This window comes from Notolabrus celidotus, chromosome 8, assembly GCF_009762535.1.
Source record: "Notolabrus celidotus isolate fNotCel1 chromosome 8, fNotCel1.pri, whole genome shotgun sequence".
Classification (NCBI taxonomy): domain Eukaryota; kingdom Metazoa; phylum Chordata; class Actinopteri; order Labriformes; family Labridae; genus Notolabrus; species Notolabrus celidotus.
The window spans coordinates 22,621,747-22,648,350 of NC_048279.1; the positions used below are offsets into that span (position 1 = coordinate 22,621,747).

At 39.9% G+C, this 26,604-nt stretch overlaps 1 protein-coding gene across 3 annotated transcripts in view; it reads right to left on the minus strand.

The window, feature by feature from the left end:
* dlg3 (discs, large homolog 3 (Drosophila)) overlaps nt 1-25,745 on the minus strand; it is a 100,983-nt gene extending 75,238 nt beyond the window's left edge. The window contains exons 1-4 of one of the 3 annotated variants that reach the window (XM_034690069.1): nt 25,476-25,745; nt 23,899-24,030; nt 15,306-15,391; nt 7,324-7,449 (exon numbers count right to left, since the gene is read on the minus strand). In XM_034690069.1, coding sequence (XP_034545960.1) covers nt 7,324-7,449; nt 15,306-15,391; nt 23,899-24,030; nt 25,476-25,515 — 384 coding nt within the window. In that variant the 5' untranslated portion in view covers nt 25,516-25,745. The remainder of the gene's footprint in view (nt 1-7,323; nt 7,450-15,305; nt 15,392-23,898; nt 24,031-25,475) is intronic. The other 2 variants (XM_034690070.1, XM_034690071.1) reach the window with 2 other exon arrangements.
* Nucleotides 25,746-26,604: the final 859 nt, after the last annotated feature.

The following is a 26,604-nucleotide window of genomic DNA, read 5'->3' on the forward strand; positions in this document are numbered from 1 at the left end:
TTACTTTACATCCTTCTCCATCCCTCCACCTGTGTTTTTTTTGTTTGTTTAATGACTGGCTCATTAATACTGCTGCTGAAATATTCTATTATTAAGCTCCTGCTTGTATGCAGGAGTGGGTCCAAAGAAGCACAATGAGAGAAAACTGCACTCCTGAAGCCTCGTCAAAGAATCACAGAGGAAATATCTTATGTTCACAATGATGACATCAACACACGTGTACGAAACCAACAAGATTACACGCTTTGGCTTTGGAGTGGGTGGAGGAAGAGATTGAGAGTGAGAATGTGTGAGAGGAAAAAAGAGAGAAGCAGAGACTATATGGCTTTCATGTATCCGTGGCAGTTATATTTCCAGTAATGCGATAGGACTGCCTATAAGCATTTTACAAATTTGTGGGTTGATCACGGCTCGATATAAAACGACCTGACGCTGAGGGCGAGGGTTTAGTTTTTAAGAGAACTACAAGGGAATGTGAGAGTGTCGCCATTAAAGCCCTGCATATATGCATTATTAATGAAATGTGACGGGGAACAGAGCTGGGTGTGTCTGCATGGGGGAGAGAGTGTATTTGTACAGTCTGCATGTTACAGTGCTCAAACATGACTGTTAGTGTCGTCTCGGTGTATGTACTCAAATTTAAGACAAAGTGCCTTGAAATCACATGTATGTTAATGTGTCTGTAGAACCATCCTGTAGTCAAGAGTGAGGGTGTGCTGCATTGTGTTACAGCCCGACCAAAAGGCACACACAGCAAGCTCAGCCACTTTAATACACGTAATAGTGGCTTACTGCATTATCATGATTTTCCCTCACTGTAACACACAGAGAGTGAGCAAAAAAAAAAGAGGAAAACTTGGGCATTTTTTTTAAACAGAGACTAGAAACCACTGAATGCCTCAAGTTATATTGTCGGATGCAGCCACAAACCCTGCCGAAGCCAATCAGAGCAGCGAGGAGGGGCTTCCAGGCAGAGGCTTGAAAGGACGAAGTAAGCATATCGATCACAGCACACATGACCGAGCACATGTTGCAACCATCCTTTCCCGAGCCCCGCTCTGTCTCTCTTATAAACTGTCCACATCGCATTTACCTCTCTATGCTGTCAGAGGCTTTACAGTAAGGAGGTGAAAGCACAGACTGTAAAATAAAAGCAGGCATTTTTTAATGTTCTTCAAGCAGGAGAGCAGGTTACAGACGGATCCTCTGCAATACTGTGTATGTAGACATATTGAGTAGCTTGAGGGAAGAGAAACCTCTCCCTTTAAGTATTACGTAATATAAATATATTGAAAAAAAATTGGTAGGTCTATTTTGAGCCAATCAATTTGCTGGTTTTCTGTATCAGGAGGCGAACATAAAAAGAAATCCAGGAAGTTGATGTGCAGTAATCAAATTAGTGCGATTACAGAGGACAGAAAAGGTGTCACAGGTTAATGTAGTGTCGGTGCACATGTCGTGTAAGACATTTCACTTCTCTTTCTAATATATATAATATATAATATTAGATTTTCTGATTCAATGTTTGCCTTTTTGCTCATCACTGTTTTCTTTGCTCATTGAAGAGATGATATTTGAATGGAGATGTTACAATTTGAAAACATCTGAGCGCACATGACTATACGTAAAACCTACACAAGTACAAAGTACTGTCATTCATTTCAATAAACCCGCATTAAATACAACCTCAGTGTAGATCATGTTAGATGTCTGTTGAGAGTGTGCAGCCTTAGACTCCATAGCAAAATCATTTTCAAGGCTTTCCTTCGCAGAGTCTTCGTATTAGATTACACAATATTGTGGAGTGTAATCTGCAGTTTATTACGTTATAAAGCTGTCACCTATATTGGATTATTGTCACCATTTGTGATACACTGCCAGGCTGGAAAAGCAATATTCAGTTACTGTTATTCGTGAAGTTGCTGGACATAAATACCAAAGGTGGAAACCCATCAAGAAAAGTGAACTGTGTTTTAGTTCACCCTCAAAATTGAACCTTAAAAATGTGGAGAAGAAAGATGTCCCACTCTCAGTGAAGACTAAGAAACCTTTTTGTTATAATTACAGGAACTACTTATTGCCACAAACACTAAAACAACACTGCACAGCAGGATTGATTGAACGGTTCCCTTGTAATTACACTCTGACTCCTACTAAATTTAATAACTTGTGCTAAATACAATAAGAACAACTTTGTTTTAGTAGACCCAGAGGAATAGCACTCCTGTAGGGCTCATGGCAAATAAAAAATATGACCTCTGGCACACATCTATCCACGAATAGTATGTGTTGATGCCACATGCATGAAGAAGTGGTGATTCTATGTGTGCAAGTGCAGTCCCAATTAAATAGCCCATACTGGGAAGATGCAGATTAACAGCATTAGGTGATTTATCTTGTGAAATGAAAGCGCTGACCTCTGACCTTTAGTTGGCAAATGGAAAAGAAGGAGCTGTGATTTATCACATAAACTGTGAAATCACCCTGTGCTTTTCAACAGAGTTGCTACTCCGCATCCCACCTTGCAGCTACCCCCAACACTCAGCATCAAGCCTGTACAGCCCTGATTACATAAACCCACCTGGACAGAATGTAACAAACACACAGTCACACACACACACACACAGTCACACACACAAGTCATCGTAATGAGCACTACAACCCCCCCACCTCCAACCACTGCACAGACCATGTATTGAGCTTTTCAGTCATTTCTAGGCATTTCTCCGAGAAGCTGTGTGACTGCTCCTCGTCACCTGACCGGATGCAGCTCCATAAAAGGACAGTCGGTAGTGAGGCAGCCTTAAAGAGGCAGCTCCCTCTCCACACGCACCGAGCTGCTCTACTGTAGCCTTAACCAACTGCAAGAGGGGGTGAGGAAGCAGGTCTTATAAGTCCCTCTCAGGCCTCGTTACGTCTTAGCAGAACCAAGTTGTTTCTTCCACAAACAGCTGATATTGAAAGGAATAAATCCCAGTGTATCAGAGAATCTGAACTGTTAAAGCTTCTGCAGCTGAATGAATCATAGCTTTTGTGATGTGTGAATATGCACAAAAGGGGGGGAGGGAGGAATGTGCACAGAAAAGTGATGACAGAAAGCGAGTCAGGCTGAGAGAATGAGAGATCTGATCAGTGCTGTACTGAAGGCAAATGTAACATGCAAAAAAAGGAGCCTCCATGATGCTCTCTCAGCGTTGCAGATGCAGGAAACAAAAGCTAAGACTCCTATTAATAGGCCTCAGTGGTAGAGAACAGCTGTTTCACCACACACACCAAAGCAGAGTCTCTAACTGATGGAATAATGAGAGAGAGAGGAGCATTCACATGAGGCAAAATGGAAGTAGAAGTGGGGGACAGGGAAGGAAGATAGAGGGAAGTGTTGAGGTTTTGTGCATGTTGAAGGAGAGGGAGGAAATGGGGTGCAAATTGGAGGTTCAGAGACGAGCTGCAGAAATACAAGAGGGTGGTACTGATGGTAAAATATGACGAAGGCGCTGCACAGGTCCACGACAGACGCCGTAAAGCGAGCAGAAACCCAGCTAAGGTGCCCTGTGTGTGGGCAGAAATGCAATGACTAGAGGGGGCATTACTGAAGCATGGTGCTGAACAGAAGGGGGAGTAAAAATAGAGAGAAGAAAATGGAGAGAAAGAAAACACAACAAGATGCCGATGACTCCACGAGAGCATTGGAATGCAAAAGGAACTCGGTGTAATTACCCATTCACCTTGCCACAGAGAGAGAGAGAGAGAGAGAGAGAGAGAGAGAGGGAGAGAGAGAGAGAGAGAGAGAGAGAGAGAGAGAGAGAGAGAGAGAGAGAGAGAGAGAGAGAGAGATATGCATGTGGAATCAGTGTGTGTGCTTGCTGAGTGTGCATCATCACGACGTGCTTGATGCCTGTTTGGTGTAAAAAAGCAGAGCAGAAAATAAAAGAGAGAGAGGGAGAAAGAAGGAAGGATAAGAAAAAAACACAATAACAAAGACGCAAATTAAAAGAGGAGCGAAAAAAAGACAGGATGACAAACAGAAGCGAGGAGAGAGAGAGAAAGATAGAGAGTAAAAGAGAGTCAGAGCAGTCTGTAGGGATGCAGGCGGGGGAGGAATGTGGTTTCCATGGCAACCCGGGGAAGGCTGAGCTCTGGGTGTCCGTTCCAGCTCTGCACTGCACCGGCCCTCGCCTCTCAGCCGCCTTGCTCTGTCTCTCTCTCTCTCTCTCCCTCTCTCCCCCTCTCTCTGTCTCGCTCTCTCTTCAGCCTCCCCCACTATATCTTCCTCCTTACAGCCCCCTCTTCACTCCCTCTCACTCCCTCCCTCCCATTACATGCGCCTCCTCAGTTTCCTCCTCAGCTTCCTCGCCTCCTTCGTGTGAGAGAGGGAGTCACACACACACACAGCTCCATATTATCCACACCAGAGTCAACCTGTACTGTCACTGTATTCTTATGCAGACATGATCGTATGAGCACACTGAATCCTTGCACTAGCGGCATCTTCTTCCTCCTTTACCCCTCAAAGCCCCCTGACCATCTGACCATTGCACTGGTTCTGGGCTCCACTGAAAAGCCAATGCCTGCGGCCGCTGTGCTGCCATGTGCCGCTGGCCTTGTTGTAATGAGGAGAGCATGTAAAAGCAAGGTATTTAAACCATACTGAGGAGCATGGCAAACCTGTAAGACACATCTCCATCATGAGGTATGAGTACGGTGCTTGTTGCTCATGTAAGCAGCAGACTGACTATCATTCTTGAAGACAACATACAACATTTTGAAAAATACTTTCATGCCTTCTTGCTAAGATATGGAAGAGAAAGTTTGTTCTACTGCCAGGGTATTTAGCTAAACGTCCCAAAAGACTGGGAACAAGATAACACAACTAGCCAATACTAATAAATAAGACTATCAGATATCTCTTAAGCTGACTCATGAACATGTTGCATGATGATTGATTACTAAAATAATCAAAGATTTAACTTCATGGCTTCACAAAATACTTCAGTTGAAGACTACATCCATGTCTGTCTTGAAGCTTGTATATACTTGAAGACTGAAATACTGTTATCATGTTGTACCAGCGCTTTAGTTTGTGAGTAGGAGTAGTTTGGCAATCCTTCTCACCAAGTACAGTTAAATGAGCAACAGGAAACACAATTGATAGAGAAAATCTTGAGGCCTTAATGTCAAAGTTATACAACATGTTTGGCTAACATGACAGCTAACAATGCATGCAGCCACTTCTTAGCTTACTGCTTGTTTTCATTAAGTCGCAGAATATTGCTTAAGATATGAATTTACACCTTAACTGTTGTTTTCTGTATCACTACCTAACAGTAATTTTAGCTTTGAGGCACTTTCTAGTTATAAGCACTATTAGCTAGTCAGTGTTTGAATGCTAACATTAGCTGATGTCTGACAGAAGCTAACTGATTATGTTGTTTTAATATGAAATGTGGCCTAGTTACCCTCCAATGTGTTGTGCTATTTAGCTGCTTATTTATCTAGAAGTAAAGAATTGAGCATGGTTTGACACCTTAAATTCATTAGACTGTCAACCTGGCACACAGTAGTACAACAGCTGTACCTGAGATAATGAGTCCATGAGACAGAAACAGATGGACAGAGAACCCAACAGCATTCTGATACATCATATAACCCCTCATGTGATGTGATTTGTTTATTATTTATTATTTATGTTAAAGGATTCTGGTGGTATAGAATCTGTTAGCTTTGAATGGAGCCTTGCTAGCTGCTTTACTAGTGTTGTAGTACTCAAGACTGGTCTCGAGACCGCTTATTTAAGGTCTCGGTCTTGTCTTGGAATCAGAAGCGTTTTTACTCTGTCTTGTCTCAGTCTCGGACTGGGCGGACACTGTATTTTATGTCAAGACTAGTCGAGACCACCACTGATGCACCCTGTGTCCCTGTCATTACTGTGATAAGGATTACCACAGTCAAAACCTATAAACCATCAGATAAAAACACTACAAATATTAGAAAATAGAAAATGCACACATGAGAATGAGAAATAAGGTTTGACAAAATCCTGCTCAACTACCGCTACGACTTCCTACCTCTCCTGAGATCACAGGCAACAGAAAACACAGTTTTAACTCTAAACTATAGCGAAAGTTTAACTAACAACAACGAAAAACTAAATCTAAGGCTTCAAAATACTATCACAGCACGTCAAAAGAAAGGCAACAAAGACAAAAACAAACCTTGTTTGTTGCTGTTAATTGTATTTATAGCAAACTTAAATAAAATAAACTGAAGTCTTTTATTTTGTTAACTCTCATAAAGATTTTTCATTGATATATATGATCTTGGTCTTGTCTCGGTCTTGCCCTGCCTTGGTCTTGGTTTTGACTCAGCCTTAATCCCTAAATGTCTTGGTCTTGTCTTGGTCTCGGTGCACTCTGGTCTCGGACAGTCTTGGTCTCGGTCAATGTGGTCTCGACTACAACACTATGCTTTACCCTGATCCTTCTCTTTATGCTAGGCTATACTAGCTGTCCTAGCTCTAACCATATGTTTTCTTAACAAACATGAGACCACCTTCAATAGTCTTATTTAGGTCTCAAAAAAGAACAATATAGCATATTTAACTAAACTGTTGAATGAACCTCTAATATTAGCATAAAGCAACAACAAAGTCCATGTTAAGCATAAATCCGACTCCGACTTTTGATGCAGAGCGTGATGACAACGTAAATTCAAAACACCAAAATGGTGTAATTTCATAACTGTCCTAAGGTAAGGCAAGGTAAGTTTATTTCTAAAGCACCATTCATACAAAGAGCAATTCAAAGTGCTTTACAGAGTTAAAAACAAAAACCAGAACAGTGATCTACTCTCTCTCTCTCTCCTCTCTCTCTCTCTCTCTCCTCTCTCTCTCTCTCTCTCTCTCTCTCTCTCTCTCTCTCTCTCTCTCTCTCTCCTCTCTCTCTCTCTCTCTCTCTCTCTCTACTTATGTAACTTAACGTACATAGTAAATAGTGTTGGGTCTTATTATTTATTTAAATTAGGAGGAATTATTCTAAATAATCAGCCCCCTTTACTGCTCTGAAGTCCGTAACTTGCAGGGGCTTACTAATCAAGATCCTGAATATTATTTATTACCATGACTTGTATGAGTATGATAAATACATGCTACTACAGTAAGAGTTGAAGTAGAGGAGTGAAAATGAAGGAATCCTTAAAACGGTAACACATTATGAGAGGTCCAGATTTAGGTGATTACATCTGTTAAAACAGATGTCTCCCCTCTTGATGCCTCAGTACAATACTAAAGGAAAAAATGGGTTCAGGTAATATAACTTTATTACTTACATTTGGGATGTCAACATGGGAATGAACCACCAATCCGGAAACTCGCTCCACTTTGTGGGGGCTCCTCCTGCTGGTCACTCGCACCAGAGACACACCTTCCCTCTCATTCTCCTTCTCTTCTTGGTCCTGTGGGACAAAAACAGGTCGAGTAAGCATTGCTCAATCCTAAAGCAGTTTATTTTTATCTGAAGTCTGCTAAAGTAGCTTTGGATGATTCACAGTTAAAAAAAACCCATCTGTCTTTGTCTTGTACTGACCCTTCATGCAACCTCTCAGTTCATCCTGTCTGAAAAAAAAAGCTGTGTCAGCTCCTGCTTTTCAGTTTTTCTCAAGCCTGCGTGAACTTCTTCCTTTTGATTTCTCTAAAATAAAAAAAGATGTAATACTACAAAACAATATAATGTTGTATCCTTGATAGAAATGGCAACTTTTAAAATCCATTAAATGTTTGACAGCCTGATTATGATCCAAAGTAAGAAAGTTGACTAAGCAAACTGCAACAAAGATTACAACAGGATATCTCCGTTAGGCAAACATCACTGTCATTTCATGTATCATCTATATTATCATTCCCTGCTTATTGTGTGACACTAAAGTGGATTCAGTTTTTAAATCACAAGCCTCAAATCATTTTTTATGTGCTATTTAAAAGGTGTAAGTGTTGGAAGTCTTCCAAAATGTCAGCTGAACAGAGAGTGTCTGGTAGAAAAAAGACACAAAGGTAACACTGCTACAAAACAAAAACACAGAGTAGTTATCAGATAAAACTGAGAACTGACGCCAAATGAGGTATCAAAATTTCCTGAACTGTCTCTCTCTTTCTCTCTGTCTCTTAACCCAGCTGAGATTGGTTATCAACCTTTAGTTCTATTTCTCGTGGTGGATTAAAACTGAAACTAATATCACAAGGATAAAATACCTGTGAAGTGTCAGAGTATCATGTAACAACTTTTGTTGTCTGTTATTCATATGTTTATGTACCTTGATTCTTTCTACTACACTGTTTTGTGAGTATTCACACACTGTATATGTAAGGAGAATATCAAGGCTATAATCAGCAGTGTCATAGAGCTTCCTTCCCAAATGTTGCAATATTTGTTTAATATGAATTTAGTTCTGCCAATGTGCAATTTTTTTTAACATGTAGGAATTGAGACATAGTAGTATAAATAATATAACAGCATATCTAACAGACTATGTTGTACAACAATAATTAACCCACATTACAGTGCCTGATGTTCTGGACACAGTCACCTGATAGAGAAGCTAACAAATGTGTGGTTCCTTAAAATCACAGCCAGGTCTTCTTCATGCTGTTGATAAGAATACATAGAGTCGATAGAGCATGGGATCCACTGATGTCATTCCTACATTTTAAGGGCCTGTGTCCCCTGACTGTTTTTTCTTTTGCGCTGGCACAGCCCCAATTTCAGAGCGCTTCACACTGGCACTTAAGAGTTGCTATGTTTGTCCAACAGCATTTCAATTTCCCTCAGTAGTGACTGTTAAGTTTGGTTTAAAATTTAATGTAAGCTTCATATTTGCTTTAATGCAATGCAATTTTATGAATTAAGGCAAGGCAAGGCAAGGCAACTTTATTTGTATAGCGCATTTCATACACGAGGGCAACTCAATGTGCTTTACATTAAAACATTAAAAGCATTCGTAACAGTCAGACAAGCATAAAAGAACACAATTAAAATGACAGATATAATAAATAGAAAAGAAAAGGAAAATTAGAAATATATAAAAAATTACATTAAAATTTGCATTTAAAGTGAGCTAAAATAAGCTAAGATAGGAAGGCAGTGGCAAATAAAATGGTCTTAATCTTTGATTTAAAAGAGGTTGAATCTTTCAGGGAGTTTGTTCCAGATATGTGGTGTTAATGACTAAACGCTGCGTCACCATGTTTCATTCTGATTCTCGGGACTGCAAGCAGACCAGTAAGTGTAAAAATAATTGATATAAATTGTGTAATAGCATCAGCAGCAGCTCTTAATGGAGAAATTGTACCCTTGAAAACATGAGTTAGTTACTCCTCTTTATGGACCTCTGCCATCATAGTTAACAAAGTTGGTTTCAGAATTCCCATCCATCTTGATTTGAATTGGTTGGTGATAGAGAAGGGTCAATGATGAGTGTAGAAGTGTCCTATTTTCAACTGTGAATTGAGAATGCAGCGAAAAAAAAACATCTGACGCTCAGGGCTTTTTTACATTTATGGCGCAGAGAACTGAAAACTAGGGGGTGCTACAGATAACATGTCTCACGGTGAGCTGATTAAGGGTCACGGTTGAGTTTGGTTCATGGATCAACATAAAAAAGAGGAGTATTTATAGCCTTTCATTTCTCTACTTCTTGCTAAGCCGTGATTTTAACTGTGCATTTCAAAGCATAGTTAATCACAGTCATTTGTCTTGTTTTTAATTGTATTGTTTTTAATTGTTTAGCTAGTCTAACTCTGAAGCCTGCATCGGCTTCCCCTGACTCACACACTCAAGAGCATGCATAGGCGGGGCTATGGATCTATGCTTGTATTAGCTGGAAGCAGGGGCGAGTGCTTTTTATCACATATGGCCTGAACCATGCAGGGTGTTCTGGACTAACCGTTCAAACATCATAATATTAACACATTTTCACAACTTTTTCATTTGGTTTTGCACAGGTTTGGATCAGATATATACTATGTGTTAAAGTGAGTGTTTCTTTGACGGCTCTAGTCTCTCATAGTGCTGACGGTAAGGTCCATTGACACTGCTTTACCCAGAGCTGCCCACTTTGTTTGATATTGGCAGCTGAGACTTTGGCCTTTGCACAGCTCTCTCTTTCATACACACATACTCATACAAAACTGTGCAGGCATATTATAATTGAGACAATACATTGATAACTTTAAGTCATGATATGTATCAGTTTCTTATTGGTGATTACTTTTTGAGTTATTCAATGGTTTTACACAGTTGAATCACACATATTACACTGAAAGGTTCTTCCATTCCAAAGACTAATTACTTCCTAATTATGAAATCAAACTCAATTGCTAAAAAAAGCTTCTTCTCTCCAGGCTTTTTTCATTTATTTTCCAAAGGAGCTATTCTCGACTCTCACCTGCTACTCTGCACCAAATCAGGGAATTTGCAGACTCATTTAGTTTTTCTCCCATCCTCCACACAGGTGACGGCATGGCTCGAATACTGATGAGAGCGTCCATTAAGGAGCTCTCTCCATCTCTCGCTCTCTCTCTCTCTCTCTCTCACTCTCTCTCTCTCTCTCTCTCTCCGTCACTCACAATCTTCCACTTCTCTCTCTCTCTCTTCCAGTCTGTGTCTGGATGCAGCAAGCAGCTTGGATCCAGAGATGAAGGGGATGTGGGGAAGATCAGGAGCCACATTGCACTGAATTAGAGGCTGCACAGGGTGGATCACAGAAGGAGAATGGAGCTTAGAATAACAGTACTAAGTTCCAGCTGTAGCCACCATTTGTGGTTAAGGTCCTCTGCTCAGCTGCGGGCATGTGAGGATATGATCATGTGACACTGCAAATGTCCTTAGGAGAAACAAGTTCATCAATTGGGTAATTTTATCTTTTTATTTTCTGTCTACATCAAAGTTTAAACATTCCTTTGTGAAGATCTGCATCTTCTTAATGATTCAAACTGTATATTATCACTTATATAAATATAATAATAATATAAAGTGTTCGGTAATAATAACAGTTTTTGTTAAAAACAGAACTGAAATAAGAAAATAAAAAAATGTAAGCAGTCTGGTGAACACTGAAAGATTATTTTAACATAGGAATGTCTAAAAATACATGTTCTGGTTTCAGCCAATCGCTGAAACTGTTCTATGACTGATCAGAATATTATGTGTATATCATGTTAGGATCGGCTATAATAAGAGAGGAGAGGTTATCAGAGTGTTGCTATTCTATGAGTTTCTTCTTTGAACAAACAACGAACACTGCAGGAGGCTCACTCACCAAGTTAGCTAACTGGAAGCCTGAAGCTACCTTTAAACTTATGATAGTCCATGACATATCTGTGCTGTCTTTGGTGGCATCAAACAGTACAGCTTTTTTAAAATTTTCTATTTATTTTATTTTTGGGGGGTCTTTTACACCTTTTATTTGTAGAGGAGAGGACAGTGGATAGTGCAGGAAAGTGGGAGAGAGTGGGGGAATGACATTCGGGAAAGAGGCCACAGGCTGGATTCGAATTTGAAGAAATTATTACTTTGAAAAAGCAGTTTTATACTTGTGAGAATATCTCACCTATTGATGAAACAGCTTTGTAACAGTTGATATTCTAGTTTCAAGCATGTATTACTCAATACAGCTCGTAAAATCTCAGTAACAAGCTGTTATATCTTACTGAGATCATTTAGAACCAAAACACTCAAAACAAGTGAAACACTCCAACATAAAAACTGATTAGTCAGAAAAAATATCTTATCAGGCAAAAAAATAAGCAAATTTCACCCTTATCTGAGATATTCAATCTTACTTAGATTCAGTTTTTGCAGTGCAGAATTAGCAAATGAGCAGTCTTAGCAGCTGGCTAAAGGCTAATGGTTAGATAACAATGAGCTGGAACCTAAGGCTTAGAAAGGTTTAAAAAGTGAGCTAAATTGAATAAATGGTTAAATTGTTAGCTTAAAGTAGTTGTATTGAGGTATGACTAAGGGGTTTAAAGCAATGAATTAAATGGATAGATTTTAAGCTATTGTGAAGCTAAAAGTAATAACCTGACACTACTCCAAGTATGCAAGTTGTAATTTCATCAAAGTGACCTAACCATTGACTGACAACTCTAAGATAACATTATTCAACCTCAATAAATAGAACATAGTGACTCATATTATTACATATTGTGAAGTTTAAAATATGGTTAAATTGGATCTAAAAGAACACATTTAGGCCATGACAGGTGCTGGTAATGAAAGGATACTTGAGCGTTGTCATTCTTCGGACAAAACCCCCTCCCCCAAAAAATAGCAACCCCAGGACTAATACCAAATGTTAGGAGTAGTTACTCTTGGAAGACTTGCATTATTTTCATTTCAAAATCATAAAATAGACTGTCAGTATGTCATCATGTCCTGAACACAGTGTCACAATGCATAAGATTACTTTCTGTCAAAAATAATGTCACTCTGCTCACCAAAGCGAGCCGAGGAACAGCCATAAACTGGACAACAGTCTTTTGCACTTAAGCATCCATTTAATACAGTCTAGTAAATGACAAGTTTATTGTGGTTCCTGTGTTCAAGGGAGCGCACATAATCCAGTTCAGACTGAGAAACGACTTTCAAAAACATATTGCCATTAAGTGATTGAGGGGAGGGAGGGGGGCTGTTAAGCATGAAAGAATAATGAAAGATTAAAGTTTTTATCTCATGTGAGGATTGAATTGGCAGACAGTCAGCTGCCCTCCCGGTGGTCAACGGTCAAACAGGGGTCACCGTATTACATGATGCATTATTGTGTAGATTACAGTCTTTTTAGCTCAGATATCCGACGTTTTCTTACTGCCTCGCTCACTATGTGATAAAGCACTAAGAGTGAATATTATACACTTAAAAGGATAGTTTTGATTATCTAAGTGGGTGGATGCCTCTGTTTTGAGGACACTAAACCAAGCTGTCAGTTTCTATTTTAAGTAATTTTCAGTGTTTCACATTGCCTTCAGAAGACCTTTTCCTTTTTGCACTACATCATTTAGCTGTACAATGCCCATATCTCCATGCATACAAGTTGGGATACACGCTATTAAGTGCCTATTCCAATTTCTGTGACGTTGCTGTTTATTTATGAAGACTAGAACCAGAACAACCAATCACATTACTCCCATATTAGCTTCCCAGCACTGGCTCCCCATAAGATATAATACAGAATTCAAAATCCCTCTTCTGCTTTAGATGGTCTAACACCATCACATCTTAAAGAGCTCAAAATACCTTATTACCCCTCTAGAACATTGTGCCATGATAATGCAGGCCTGCTCATCGTACCAAAAAAGTAGTATGGGAGGAAGAGCTTTAAGTTATGAGCAGAGGTGTCAAATAACGAAGTACAAATACTTTGTTACCTTACTTAAGTAGACATTTTGGGTATCTATACTTTACTGGAGTAATTATTTTTCATTCGACTTTTTACTTCTACTCCTTACATTTTCACGCAATTATCTGTACTTTCTACTCCTTACAATTTAAATAGCCTCGTTACTCGTATTTCTTTTTGGCTTGTCATCGTTAAAAAAAAAACCCACACATTGACATTCCAATAAAGGCTATTGATAACATGCCTGTGAAGTTTGACTTTTTGCACCATTACAATACTTCTAGGTAACTAGTCATCATATCTTCCGCTCCATGAAACACGTTAATGCTCAGTGGTACGCATATATGGTTCTTTAATGTATTTGCATTGCACTAAAATGCGTTCATTTTCGATGGGCATAAATGCGGCTGAAACAGGTGCAAACCAAATATTTCAACATTAACATATTAATATAACATTATAGTCATTATGACCTCCAGAAACATGTTTTTTTTTGGGAGGTGGGGTAGTGCACTATAGGCCCCTGTGCCGCAGCCTCAGCTTTTGTCCTTAGTGGCATTTTGTTCCCCTTACATTACTTTTACTTTTATACTTTAAGTAGCTTTGAAACCAGAACTTTTATACTTTTACTTGAGTAAAAAGCTTGAGTTGATACTTCAACTTCTACAGAAGTCTTTTTAAACCGTAGTATCTATACTTCTACTTGAGTAATGAATGTGAATACTTTTGACACATCTGGTTATGAGGCTCCTCTCCTTTGGAATCTTGTACCAGACAGAGTATGGGAGGCAGACACCTTTATTTTTGCTGTTGCTCTGTTCCATCTCTCTTGATGATTGATTGATTGACTGATACTCAAAGGAAACTTCACATATTAGCAATGAACCTCTTAATAGACTGATCACATTATTTTGTGACGTCACAGCCCGTTCATTTTGCTGTTATGAAACTAATGGGGATGTATTTGTGACGCATCTGACACAAAAATGTCGCCACAAAATTTGTCTTTCATTTTGAGCACATGAATCCAGTTTGTATGTTGCGAGGGATCAGAGCCAGCCATTGTGCAACAAATTAAATTGTGAAAATTTAATTTCAAAAGATAAAAAACACATTTTTGACTTTTGCCTAACTGTGTGTTTGTGCCCTGTGTATTGCACTATGTACACACACACAAACACACATTTAGAAGCAGCAAGAGTGTTGTTCTCATCTGTGCTCAGACACAGGCCAAATCGTGTTCAGTTTATGGGCTTTCAAAATCAGCCAAAGATCAATTTCATTAACATTTTGGCATCACTGGAGGAAAGTTATGAGACAATATTAAATCATGCAAGTCATATGAAATCAAAGGTTTCTATCATACTGAAGGCTTTTCGGTACCACTCTGTGGATTTTTACTTGTTGTAACATGCAAACCTGAGCTGTTTGAGCCGTGATAAAGATCTGACTGAGATTTAATGCAACACAAAAGGCAGCCTATCTCCCAGATATTCAGTTGATGTTGTTTGTGTCCTACACTGAAGAGATTCTAAAAAAAGTCAGCAAAAGACGAGTCAGCAAATGCTTACAAAATGACAGACTAACTTCACAAGAGCAAACAGCAATCAGCACTCTTCAAACTTGATTTAATTCCCATTTCTCCTTCCACCAATGTGTCCCTCTCTCCAACCTTCTTGTCAGACACTCGTTCACCAGGTTCAAGTCACAGCCGTCTGCCATGAATCATGACAACATTTAATCCATGTAGGCGTGCGAGGGACACAGGTAGTGACACCTTGCGCTGGGTGCCGAGCAGCCTTTTTTGTGTGTGTGCAGCCAGAAGGCAAAGCCCAGCACACAAGAGCACATGTAACAACAGATACAATGTAAACATAAGCATATTTTCTACAATCTATAATGTGAAAAAGGAAAATTACCTCCCACGCATCCTGCCTGCCGACTTCTTTCACAACAGTTTGTTCCTTGTTCAGTTGCAAGGTCACCTCGTAACACTCTTGAATATCTGTGAGAAAGAAAACAATAATGAGCTTTTTTCCCCTTTTCCTAGCTATCAACAAATATAAGACGTAAGTGCTTTTTGATGCTGTAATCATTGATTCTTGTTATAACGTCTCAGTGTCCTAAAGTCAGCTGCTTTGGTTGTGTAAAGGAATCAACCGATCAATCATGGGCTCATTGGGATGTCTGTTTTTTCTGAGTGATGCACTGGGTGAAGACGTGGGGGTGGGAGTTGTCTGTTTACATGGAAGTTATGTCTCCATATTTCCAAGTTCTAGCCTCTTGTTGCTGAACTATATGACTCATGACTGAGTTACTCATCAAGTCAGTGTCTGAGAGGTCTACATTGTAATAATTTTTTTCATTGTACCTACCTGACCAAAACAAAAGCCTTTCTGCCTTTTGAGTCTTTCAGCTTTTCCTCACTGAAGTTATCTGAAGTTGTGCGTCATGTGTCTTGTATCTCTAAAGCTCTGTTCTAGGATAAGAGTTGATAACTTTCTCTATAGGCAGAATAGTGTTAACAGCTCCCCCTAGTTAAATAGAGTACAGTTAATATTAGGGCTGCCAAGATTAGTCGACCAGTCACGATGACGTCGATGATCAAAATCGACGGCGACTTATTTAATAATCGACGTCATAGTTTATTTTTGAAGCTTTGTTTTTCTCTCGAAACTGCCGCTGTACCTTCCACTGTCTTGTCTGCCTTTTTGTCCTTGACGCACATGCGCAGTAGTGGTAATCGGGGTCAGCCGTGATGTCACTGGAAAAGTTATGCCCAAACAGTGTCATGGCTAGCCGGCTAAGGAGCTCGAAAGTTTGGGAGCATTTTTCCAAAAATAAAAGAGAAGAATGTGCAATGCAAAATCTGTAAGGCACAATTTGCCTTCCATGGCAGTACGACGGCGATGCACGAGCATCTGAAAAGGAAGCACGTCGTGGCTGATTCAACGTCAACAGTGAGCTATTTACTTAACAGCGATGTCATGTTTGAATAGGAAATGTGATAACGCTAATATTTTATAACGCTACGTTATACAACATGTAGTTTACATGTGTATGTGTTCCCGTTGGCGCCACTTGGCCAGGTCATGTTTGTAAATGAGAACTGGTTCTCAAACATTTTCTACCTGGTAAAATAAAGGTCAAATAAAATTTAAGCATGAGTGTGTAGTTTGGAAACAGACGAGGAGATTAAGCCCCAAAGGCTGCCCTGTGAGCATTTTTACGTAGATGAAACATTTCAAAGACACAGCGACCGTTAAAAAGTTAAAAACTGTGTGAAAGGTGAGAGTTTTTCAGTGTCTACTGAATGACCAAATTTCACTGGGAAATCTGTATCTATCACAAGATCCATCACATGTTCCGACAAACATATTAACTGTGATTTCAAAGACACATCTTGTACATATTGTGGCTAAAATGATTTTATTACAGTGCATCACCGAAAAAATTAGAAGAGGGCAAAGGGGCGCAATAATGTGACTGACTGCATTTCATTAGCCACTTTCCACTGTCGGCCAACTAGCTCTCCTGCCGGTTATGTCAACTACGCCAGCATCAAGGGGTCCTTCTACCTTCATAGAGCTGTGCAGCTTAAGTACCAGGGAATGCTTATTTCTTCCTCCTCTATGGGGAATGTTTAATACTGCTTCTTATACACTGTCTAATAAGATACGCTGTAATTACGTCATAAAGACGGGATTTCCACTACTGCTGGAAATTTAGAAGAAATATCTTCACAATAATCACTACTTCTTTGTACCCACAAAATAAAAAAAATTATCAAAATTGAGAGACATGGATGTGTTTTCAGACACACTGATGTCAGAAAACACATATTTTAGCTGGTAGGTCTTAGATGTTAAAACCTGACTTCCCCGTTTTCACTGTGCACAGTTAATATTTAATAAAAACTTGAGGGGAAGATGGCTGACAACATATGTAATAATAATGCAAGTATGGGTGTTTCGGCACAGATAACTCTACTCAAATATCACATAGCAGTGGCAATATTAGCATCTTTGTTTTATTATACCTCTAAAGTTTACATTTTCTTTTGACTTGATCTGCTCTACTTGTTTCTCTTTTCTTCTCCACTCATCACCTCTCGGCTCACTTCTCACCCATGTCCTGTGGTCACCTATTGAGTGGCAGTCGTTTGATGAGAATGCACTGGGACAATTCTGCTGATGTCAAACGCAGGCCTGCTTACTGCACTGTTGACATAAAGAGGTTGCTGGAGAGTTCATCAACTTCTCAAAGTTCAATGTCAGGACAAGACATCCAAAAAAGACACATTTTGAGAAGGACATCTGGGGAAACAGAACGCACTTTGAAATGTGTATCTTTTGTTGAAACACAGACTCAAAGGCAGTTCTGCACCCAATGTGTACGTGTGCGAGACAGATAGATAAGAGCCAGTACGTCCCAACAAGACACTGTGAGAACAAAAGTGTAAGAATGGAGCATGTGACTCATCACTGTGTCTGAATGTGGAGGAGTGAAGCAATGTGTGGGCTAGGGAGTTTGTTGCACAGCTGACTAAAGAGCAATCTCACTTACACAAAATCTCATATAGATGCAGACACAGGCACACAATACAGGCACACAAATAACTACAACAACACCAGTAGAACTTACTAGTGATAGTTATTCACCATACAGGGTACACTGAGAAAGTTAATACTGACATAGATATAAATACATGAAGGGGGAACATGGTTTGAATACAGCAATACTCAAATTGTTGGGCAAACAAGAATGTGCTGCCTCTTTCCAAGACCAAATAGTTGGAATTAAGTGTTGATTTCTACTTTTCTTTCTAACATCAGCCTTTGATGATTGTTTTTTTTTCTCAAAAGGAGGCAGCAGAAGATTTGGTTAACATATCAAAAAGCAGCACCCTGCAGTGTTGAAAGATTATGCCAATGTGGAAGAGACAAACATTGTTGCTCCCTGAGTGTCCACTTCAGGCTGGCTCTGAAAGACCCTATCAGAGCCTTTATTGCAAAAAATGCATATTTTCACAAAAGATTTCAACCAATCAGAAACCTCCTGTGTTGACAAATCAAGATAATTAGGAAGCGCAAAAACTGCAGTTCCTCTAATGTCCACTTGAGCCTGGTTTTAAAAGCCAAGAACCCCCATTAGGTCTAATCTCAGAATGCCTAACTTTACAGCAGAAATGAACATGTTTACCATAATTATTTTTCATTCTCTTTGGCACATTTTTTTATTCATACAAATTGTGCAGGGTTGGGGATTTTTTTGGAACGCATCTGTTATGACAATATGGAGGCTAGCATAGTTAAAGGGCACGGCTGAGTTGATGGGTGCATTTTAGTTCGAAATCATTAAAAGTCTGTCTCAGCTCCACCTCTTTGCCTATGTTTAGGTTGACAGAGGGTAAGATTCAGTCAGCATTTTAAAACATAGCCATCATTGTTGGGCCTCAAAATGCCTCTTAAGATACTAATGGATGACATCACAGAGACTACGTCCATGTTTTATACAGTTTATGAATTAAACATGTTTACAGCCTTGTAAACGCCTGAGAACGCCTCAGGATCCCCCAGGAGGAGCTGGAAAACGTTGCTGGGGAGAGGGATGTCTGGGTCAATTTGGTTAGACTGCTGCCTCTGCTACACGACTCCGGTAAAGCAGAATAAAATGGATGGATGGATGGATGGATGGATGGATGGATGGATGGATGGATGGATGGATGGATGGATGGATGGATGGATGGATGGATGGATGGATGGATGATTACAGCGTGTTGTCGCTGTTCACCAGGCAGCAAGGCCATGGCTTCAACTCTTTGCTGGTTTCTAGCTTAGCTGAAAGCCAGTTTGAGTCAGCATTTCCGATACAGCGACAGCCATCTTTGGGCTTTATAACACCTCTTCAAAAAACCACAGCCTGACGTCACTGGGACTCCTATGTATAAAGATGATCTGGTGGATGTGTTAGCAAACAGCTTCATAATAATCAGGCAAGTAAAAATGTGTATATTTTGATAAAAGTTGCTCTTTTGTTATCTCTTCTTTTTGTCTGAAAAATACTTGTATGTAGCCATTGAATGCTAATCCCAAGCTAGGCACGAACATTGTCTGTTTGTTGCTCTAATGCTAGGAAGGAAGTGGGTTTACTCAGGGTACCTGCTACAACTAGGTGCTGTAGCCCAGAACAATGTTCATGAGAGCATGTAGAATAAACTGACACAGTGCAGTTGCAGGATTTAATCCCAAATAACAAGCTGAAAAAGAAGTAAAACGTCTATGCCAATGACTTGGTGAATAACTCTCAGTGGGTACATCGACTTGAACGACACTTTCCACGTACATTTAGTCATTTGACCCATTGCTCATAAAACATGCCGGTGTTTTCAGATTTCAAGAAGTCTCATAAATTATGCATCCGTGAAGTCTTGCAGGATTTTCTCTTTAGCTGCATCGCGGACACCTGGCTTGCTTTCACACAACTAACACTTCTAATTACATCGCCATCTATTCCTGGCAGAGGCAGCAAAACACAGAGAAATTGCTCAATCAGTTCTTGAAGTGTTATGAGACCAGGATTCACAGTTGCACAAAGTAGAGAGAGTTTTTCTCTTTTAACATCTGCAACTTTCCCCCAAAAAATGTATCTGAACTGTTCCAGCGCTCAGAGACCACATAAATTCCTGGGCATGGAACATAATGCACAATCCAAGCCAGAAGTCTCATTCGCAGGACTTATTCCCAGATCTCTTTTTGATGTTGGGACTATTTTGGGACAGCCTGGTCAGGGCTGTGAGCCTTTTTGTCACAGTCAGAGGGGGTTTCCCGCACCTTCTGCCTGTCCTACAAAGATGCTACATGCAGGATCAGCGTATTTGTGTGTGTTTTAAGCCTCTTCTATTTGTCACATACCTTTTCAATTGGACTGAAGTCATCTCTCTATTGCCTGCCTTGGGTGAATCATGCCAAAACAGAAAAGGGACTTTGCCCCTGGTTCTTTATATGAAGATGAGCAACCTACAACTCACCAGAATAACACACTCACAGAAAACTAGGTCACAATTTCAAGGCAGGGTAAACAATTCACCCCCTTGTTACTGGCTCAGTAAAGTACTCCCCAGGCATTTAGGGTCCTCTGTAATTTAGTGTGTGTCTGTCTGCATGTGAGCCCCAACTCCCTGTGAACATCGCCCCACTGCCTCCCACTGCATGTTTGTATGTTGGAACAAAAGGGTGGATGCACTGTTCAGGCAACCTTTGTTCGTGACTATGCAACCATGCAAACATCCAATCAAGTGACCAGTACTGAAGCTTCCCACACTGCATCAAACACCTCTTTACTTCCCACAGTGGATCAAAGTTAAAGATATATTAAAGACGAATACCGCACTGTTATATCGGCTGTTTCGCAATCACAAAACTTTCTTGTTTTCTAAGTTTTAATCCAAAGTCTGCAACATTGTCAGAAAGCTCTCAACTTTTAGCACACCATCACACTGACAAAACAACACAACACGGTCCAAACAGGACCGGTTCACACAGCCCTGAGCATGCCAAGCCAAACACAACAGGAGGATAAGAGGATGAGTAATGTTTTTACTGCACTGTATTCCTATTAGTGCTGTGAACTGGCTGCTCCTCCACTCTGCTTTTTCCTGATGAAAACCACATGTTGAATGAAGGGGCCAAGTCTCATCAGTCCAGCACCCGAGAGTCACCAACCACAGGCCTCTCTTTCCTCCCCTGCCCTCAAACTTTACGCAGGTGATCCACACAGCCAGGAAAGTTGTGGAAGAAGCTTGGCCTGGCAGCCAGGAGTAGTTTATTTTCCTGTCTGCCTCAAGATCAGCACTGATTGGACATTCTTTGTTAGGAATGTTTGGAATCTCGATTTGGGAAGCTAATCCTCTCTCTTTGTCTCCCTCAATTTAATAAATAAAAAAGGTGGATTACATCTGGTGTCAGTAGTTACCAGACTAAAATTGAATAAAGCAATAGCTATTACACTTATTAGACACATTACATTTATGAATATCACTTGACTTTCTCAACATTTTGTGCAAAACAGTGCCAATTCAGGAAGACATCCTCAATAAAAGGTTTGTTTTTAATGACGTTTCTTTCTTCAAAAATACACAAGTTACACTCTCCCTTGAATATAAAGGTAACCAGTGTCTTGCACAGCTGTAGTGTAGCCACCCGCCACTAGCCGGGGCTGTAGCTCTGATTAATGGCTGCTGCCATAATCCTATAATGCTCTACTCTCCGGATTTAAACAAGCACAGATGGCAGGTGGCATCAATGCTGTTTGGCAGTATTTTGATCTAGAAAGCGGAGATAAAGTTGAATGTAAACTGTAGTGTCTGGTTAAACTCGCATACAACCACTCAACTGTAACAATAAGTAACCAGCATAGGCATGGGGACATTAACCTGCAAGGAGAACGGAAGGCTTGTGGTGCTAGCTCTGCTAATGTTAGGCACACTCTGGAAACCAATCTGATCCCTTGTTATATACATTCTGCAAATATTTGACTGTTCACTGAGTTTTTTGTTTTAACCTTTAGACGAGTCAGTCAGTTGGGATTTCAATTTCTGCTTAAACAACTAGGACAATAGTGGTTTCAGAACATAGGTGATACAAACACCTAAAAAGACAAGGGATATGATATTTACCTCAAGGTTAAACAACATATTTGAGGGGCTCTGGTGGCCTAGCAGTCTAAGCGCCCCACGTGTAGAGACCTCATCACAGAGATCGCCGGTTCGACTCCAGGCCGGTCGACCATTTGCTGCATATCTTCCCACACTCTCTACTCCCCACAATTCCCGTCTGTCTTCAACTGTCCTATCCAATAAAGGCAAAAAAGCCCCAAAATATATCTTTAAATAAAAAAAACAACAACATATTTGATAGCTTTGAAAGCTAACAGTACAGTTAGCAAGGAATTCAATCTTTTACTATCATATCCTGTAAGACTATTTAAGAGTAAGGTCAGTCAGCTCTAAAATAAAACAGTTGTTAGATCCCCTGCATACATAGGACTTACAACCTGGAGCACTACTGTCTTTATTATCCTCACAAATGACAAAAACGTATCATCCTTCACTTGGGAGCATGATATGGGAGGATAATGGTATCATGTGAATGTGGTCAATAGTTTATCTTAGATGTCACAAGGAAGCAGCGTAACAAATCTTGATTGAATTGGTAAATAATCAGCATTTAGGTATCAGGTATGAATGAAAAACACACTTTTCTTCATTAAATTGTTGTTTTAGCTGATACATATGTGACTGTTTATCATGTTAGAAAGCTAATATCTACCTATGAGTGTGTAAAACAAAGTGAGCTACATCACAGCTGATGGCAATATGAGTTGATGTACAGGTATTTTACCAAAGTAAGGCCCTTAAGCTCTGCTGCATTATGGAAAAGCCTTTGAAGTTGTACTTCTTAGCCCTTAAAGACACATGGTCTTAAAAACAGATGGCGTTGTGCCTAAGTGAAAGCAAATAAGTACATGAAAAGTGGGTTAATTATTCATTCAGACAGGGATAAAAACCAATCATATCTAACTTCTGCCTGATCAGCCCCTCCCCCTCGGCTCCCCAGCAGTGAGGCAGCAGTGGGTCAGCAGTGGTAACAGCGGACCCAGGGGCAAGCATCATTATAACATGGCGGAGGTAATTAGAAGGACCACTCAACCATCAGTTAAACTGAAGTAGTGTGCTTAAAAAAGAACTGAGGTTAAGATTCCCATTGGCTTTCATGAGCTCTTTCCTAAAACACCAAACTTGTTATGAAGGTGAGGCTGGTTGCACATAATAATAGTGCCTCTTCAGATGAGTTGCAGCACAAAGGCACTTCTTAGGACACTTTCAGGATAATTGTATCAGTTTAGTCAGCTTCAGTAGATTACAATAATACAGTTCTCTGCTTAAACTAAATCAACTGTTCTGTTTTTTGTGGGCAAATTTACAACGTAAGTTCATGAGGTATAAGGTCCACAAGAGGGCAAGTTGTCAGAAGAAGAACTGTGCTTTCATAGTCCAGCTGAGCGTTCGACAACTGGGTCTACAGATTGACTGTGTAATGTGGCTTTATTAGGATTTCATTACAACATGAGTATGTTACAGAGAGGGGTATACAGCTAACCTCTGTGAGCCTGACTGAAAGGCCTCTTTCATAAGACTTAATTGGAAAACTTTTTAAATCAGTTACCTTCCTATGAAAATTTAAACAACCTGACCCGATCTACATCCTGTGTCTGTCTAAAGCAGGTCACATGACAACACAAAACACAGGCACTACATAAAGGCTGACATAGTTTGACAACAGTGTGTGGCTGTGCACTGCTTTTCTTTTGTAAAAACAAGGAGGGGGCGTGGGGTGTGAACAGGAAAAGTTCTTAGGAAAGTCCACCCTGAGAGAAGTCTGATGAAATTGAAGCAGAGTTTTGAAAGACTCTCTTCTGCAAAATAAGCAGCTTTACTTGTGTTTTTCTTACCAAGAAGGGCTTGGAACAGCTGGCTGCCCAAGATGGAGGACACTTTGCCAACGCTGGTCTTCAGTGCCTGCTCCTCCGGACTGGTCAGGTTGGCTTGATATCGTCTGAGCAGCCCCACAGCTCGCTCGGTGTCTGCCATGCAAAATAAATACATGTGTCAGCAAAACAACAGTAAATGACCTACACATGCAGACAACCATCACTGACAGTGTTAACAAAACATTTATGATGTGGATTCAAGGGAAATATGTTTCACGGCTGTTAAAAAGCATCCAGGGATAGAATAATGAAAAAAACAAAAAAATTAGCACAATTCATGTCATGAAAGCATCAAATATTCATTCTTATTATTAATTCTTTAAAGTTAATTTATTGATAAACTTATGGTTGTAATGTCCACAAGTTGTAAAAAGCTAATTACTATTCCCTGGAGTCATTGATTTTGTCTTAAACTATCTTGTTTTGTCAACAGTGGCGGAGCCAGGGGGTGGCCAGGGGTGGCCATGGCCACCTCTGAAAACTGATTGGCCGCCCCTGTGGCCGCCCTGAAATTCTTAAACATGATTGGCTATTTGCCATGTCAGAGGCATTACTTATATTCAAATCAGCCATTGTGTCGTTGTGTTTCAACAAGCTGCAGAGACACTAGTTTCTTTACATTTGAATATTATTTTTGTTGATGCTTTTACTTTGGACAATCATCTTCAATTTGAGTCCTTAAATAGTTCAGTTCAGCAGATTTAAATGTTGATACTCTGTTGAGTTACATTTCTAATGTCAACGTTAGAAATCTGAAAAAATGTAATATTTTTTAAAATTATTTTATAAAAGAAGTTAAAGTAGATGTGATTATTGGAAGTAACCCTCTTAGGTTTGGGGTAAGCCCCTAATGTTTTCCACGCCTGGCCACCCCTTTCAAAGTCAGTGCCCCAGTTTGGCCACCCTAGTGAAAACTGTCTGGCTCTGCCACTGTTTGTCCAAAATTTAAAACTTTTAATTTACCTCAAAATAAGAGACTAAGATAGAAAACAATTATATTTGATGGAATGGTTGAACTTTTGACATTTGGCATAGTTTTCAACAATAATCTAACACAGCATTCCTTACAGTAGCCTGTTGTGGAAAAAAGCATAAAATGTAAAAATGAAAGAGAGAATCTGTTGACTTTTACAGACACTTTTAAGTAAGAAATACAGGATCTAATAGAACAGATCAAATCCTAATAATAACTCATATTTGAGTTATGCATAAATGCAACACTGTTTGTTACATCTCCATGCAGAGAACATTAAAGGTATTTTTCTCTTCCAACACGACTGTACGGCTGGTCTTTGAACCCTGTGGGTGGGTGAGGAACACAGCAGAGAGAAGATACACGGATCACGGAGGTAAATCTACTACTTCACAGTTTCCAACTGGATCCTGAACATTTTAATCGAGGAAGAACCTCAAAACCGTAAACTACATGCTGATCGAAGGTACAGATACTTTTCAATTCCTCCAGGACACAAAAAATCAAGTGATCAAGCCAAAGTGAAACTTGCATTGAGTCAGTAAGTTGCGTTAACGGTACTCACCATATTTATGCACCATGGTGAGGTCGTCTCGAAACGTCATGTAAAAGTGCAGTTCGGGTGTTTACAGAAGTCGAATAATTACAGCAATAGCTTCGGATAATTCTACCACCAACACTGCCGCTCCTTCTTTACAAACAAATTGAAATATGGAGTTTAAAATCCTGCTGCTGATTCTGAACACTCCCTTTCTGTTTCTGCAGCGGTCAGCGGTGGTCCACACCCACTCACAGAGGTTAAGATGTGACAGGAGGAGAGAGTGTTTGGCTCATGACAACTTTCCAGAAGTTTGGGTCTGATCGGCCCTGAACGTGACATGTTTCCCCTCCCTCTCACACACACACGCCTCGCCTTCATGGACAGCGGCCCTCTAGCTCAGCCTCACTGGGACAGCTAGACTGTGCCGCCTGCTGCTGGCTTAGGTTATCTGCTACGTACAATCATAGAATAGAATAGAATAGAATAGAATAGAATAGAATAGAATGCCTTTATTGCCATTGCAACAAATACAACGAAATTGAAAGGTGCAGTCCTCATTAGGTGCCATTTAAAAGAGACATAAACAATCAAGGTATAAAAAAGTAATAAATACAGGAATACAAAAACACTGTCATACACACACAACATATAACATTTTTCCCCAGTCTTATTATTGCACAGTTTATGTTTTTATTGCACTTGTGTATCGCACTTGACTATATTGCACAAATTCACTATTCAAAAATGCCCATGCTCAAACAGTGTTGAGATCATGTCATGGCTCTTGCATAAAAAACTGTGGGGGGGGGGTTGTCTGTTTGTTTTTACTTTTAACGTCATAAAACGTCTGCCAGAGGGTAGCAGCTCAAAAAGTGCATGTCCGGGATGAGTTAGATACCTCAGGATGTGTTTTGCCTTCCTGAGGCAGTGCGAGCCGTAGAGTTCCTCCATGGAAGGAAGGGAGCAACCATCAATCGGTAAGTGAGGCATCCATTCGGTGGACACATTTTTTTGCATTATTATTTAATTATTTTCATTATTTTAATCATTACTTCAACATTTATTTAATTATTTATTTATATATGTATTTCTTGTATTCCATTCTTCTGATCTTGTTAACGCTACCTTATTTTGAACTTCTCGTTCCACTATT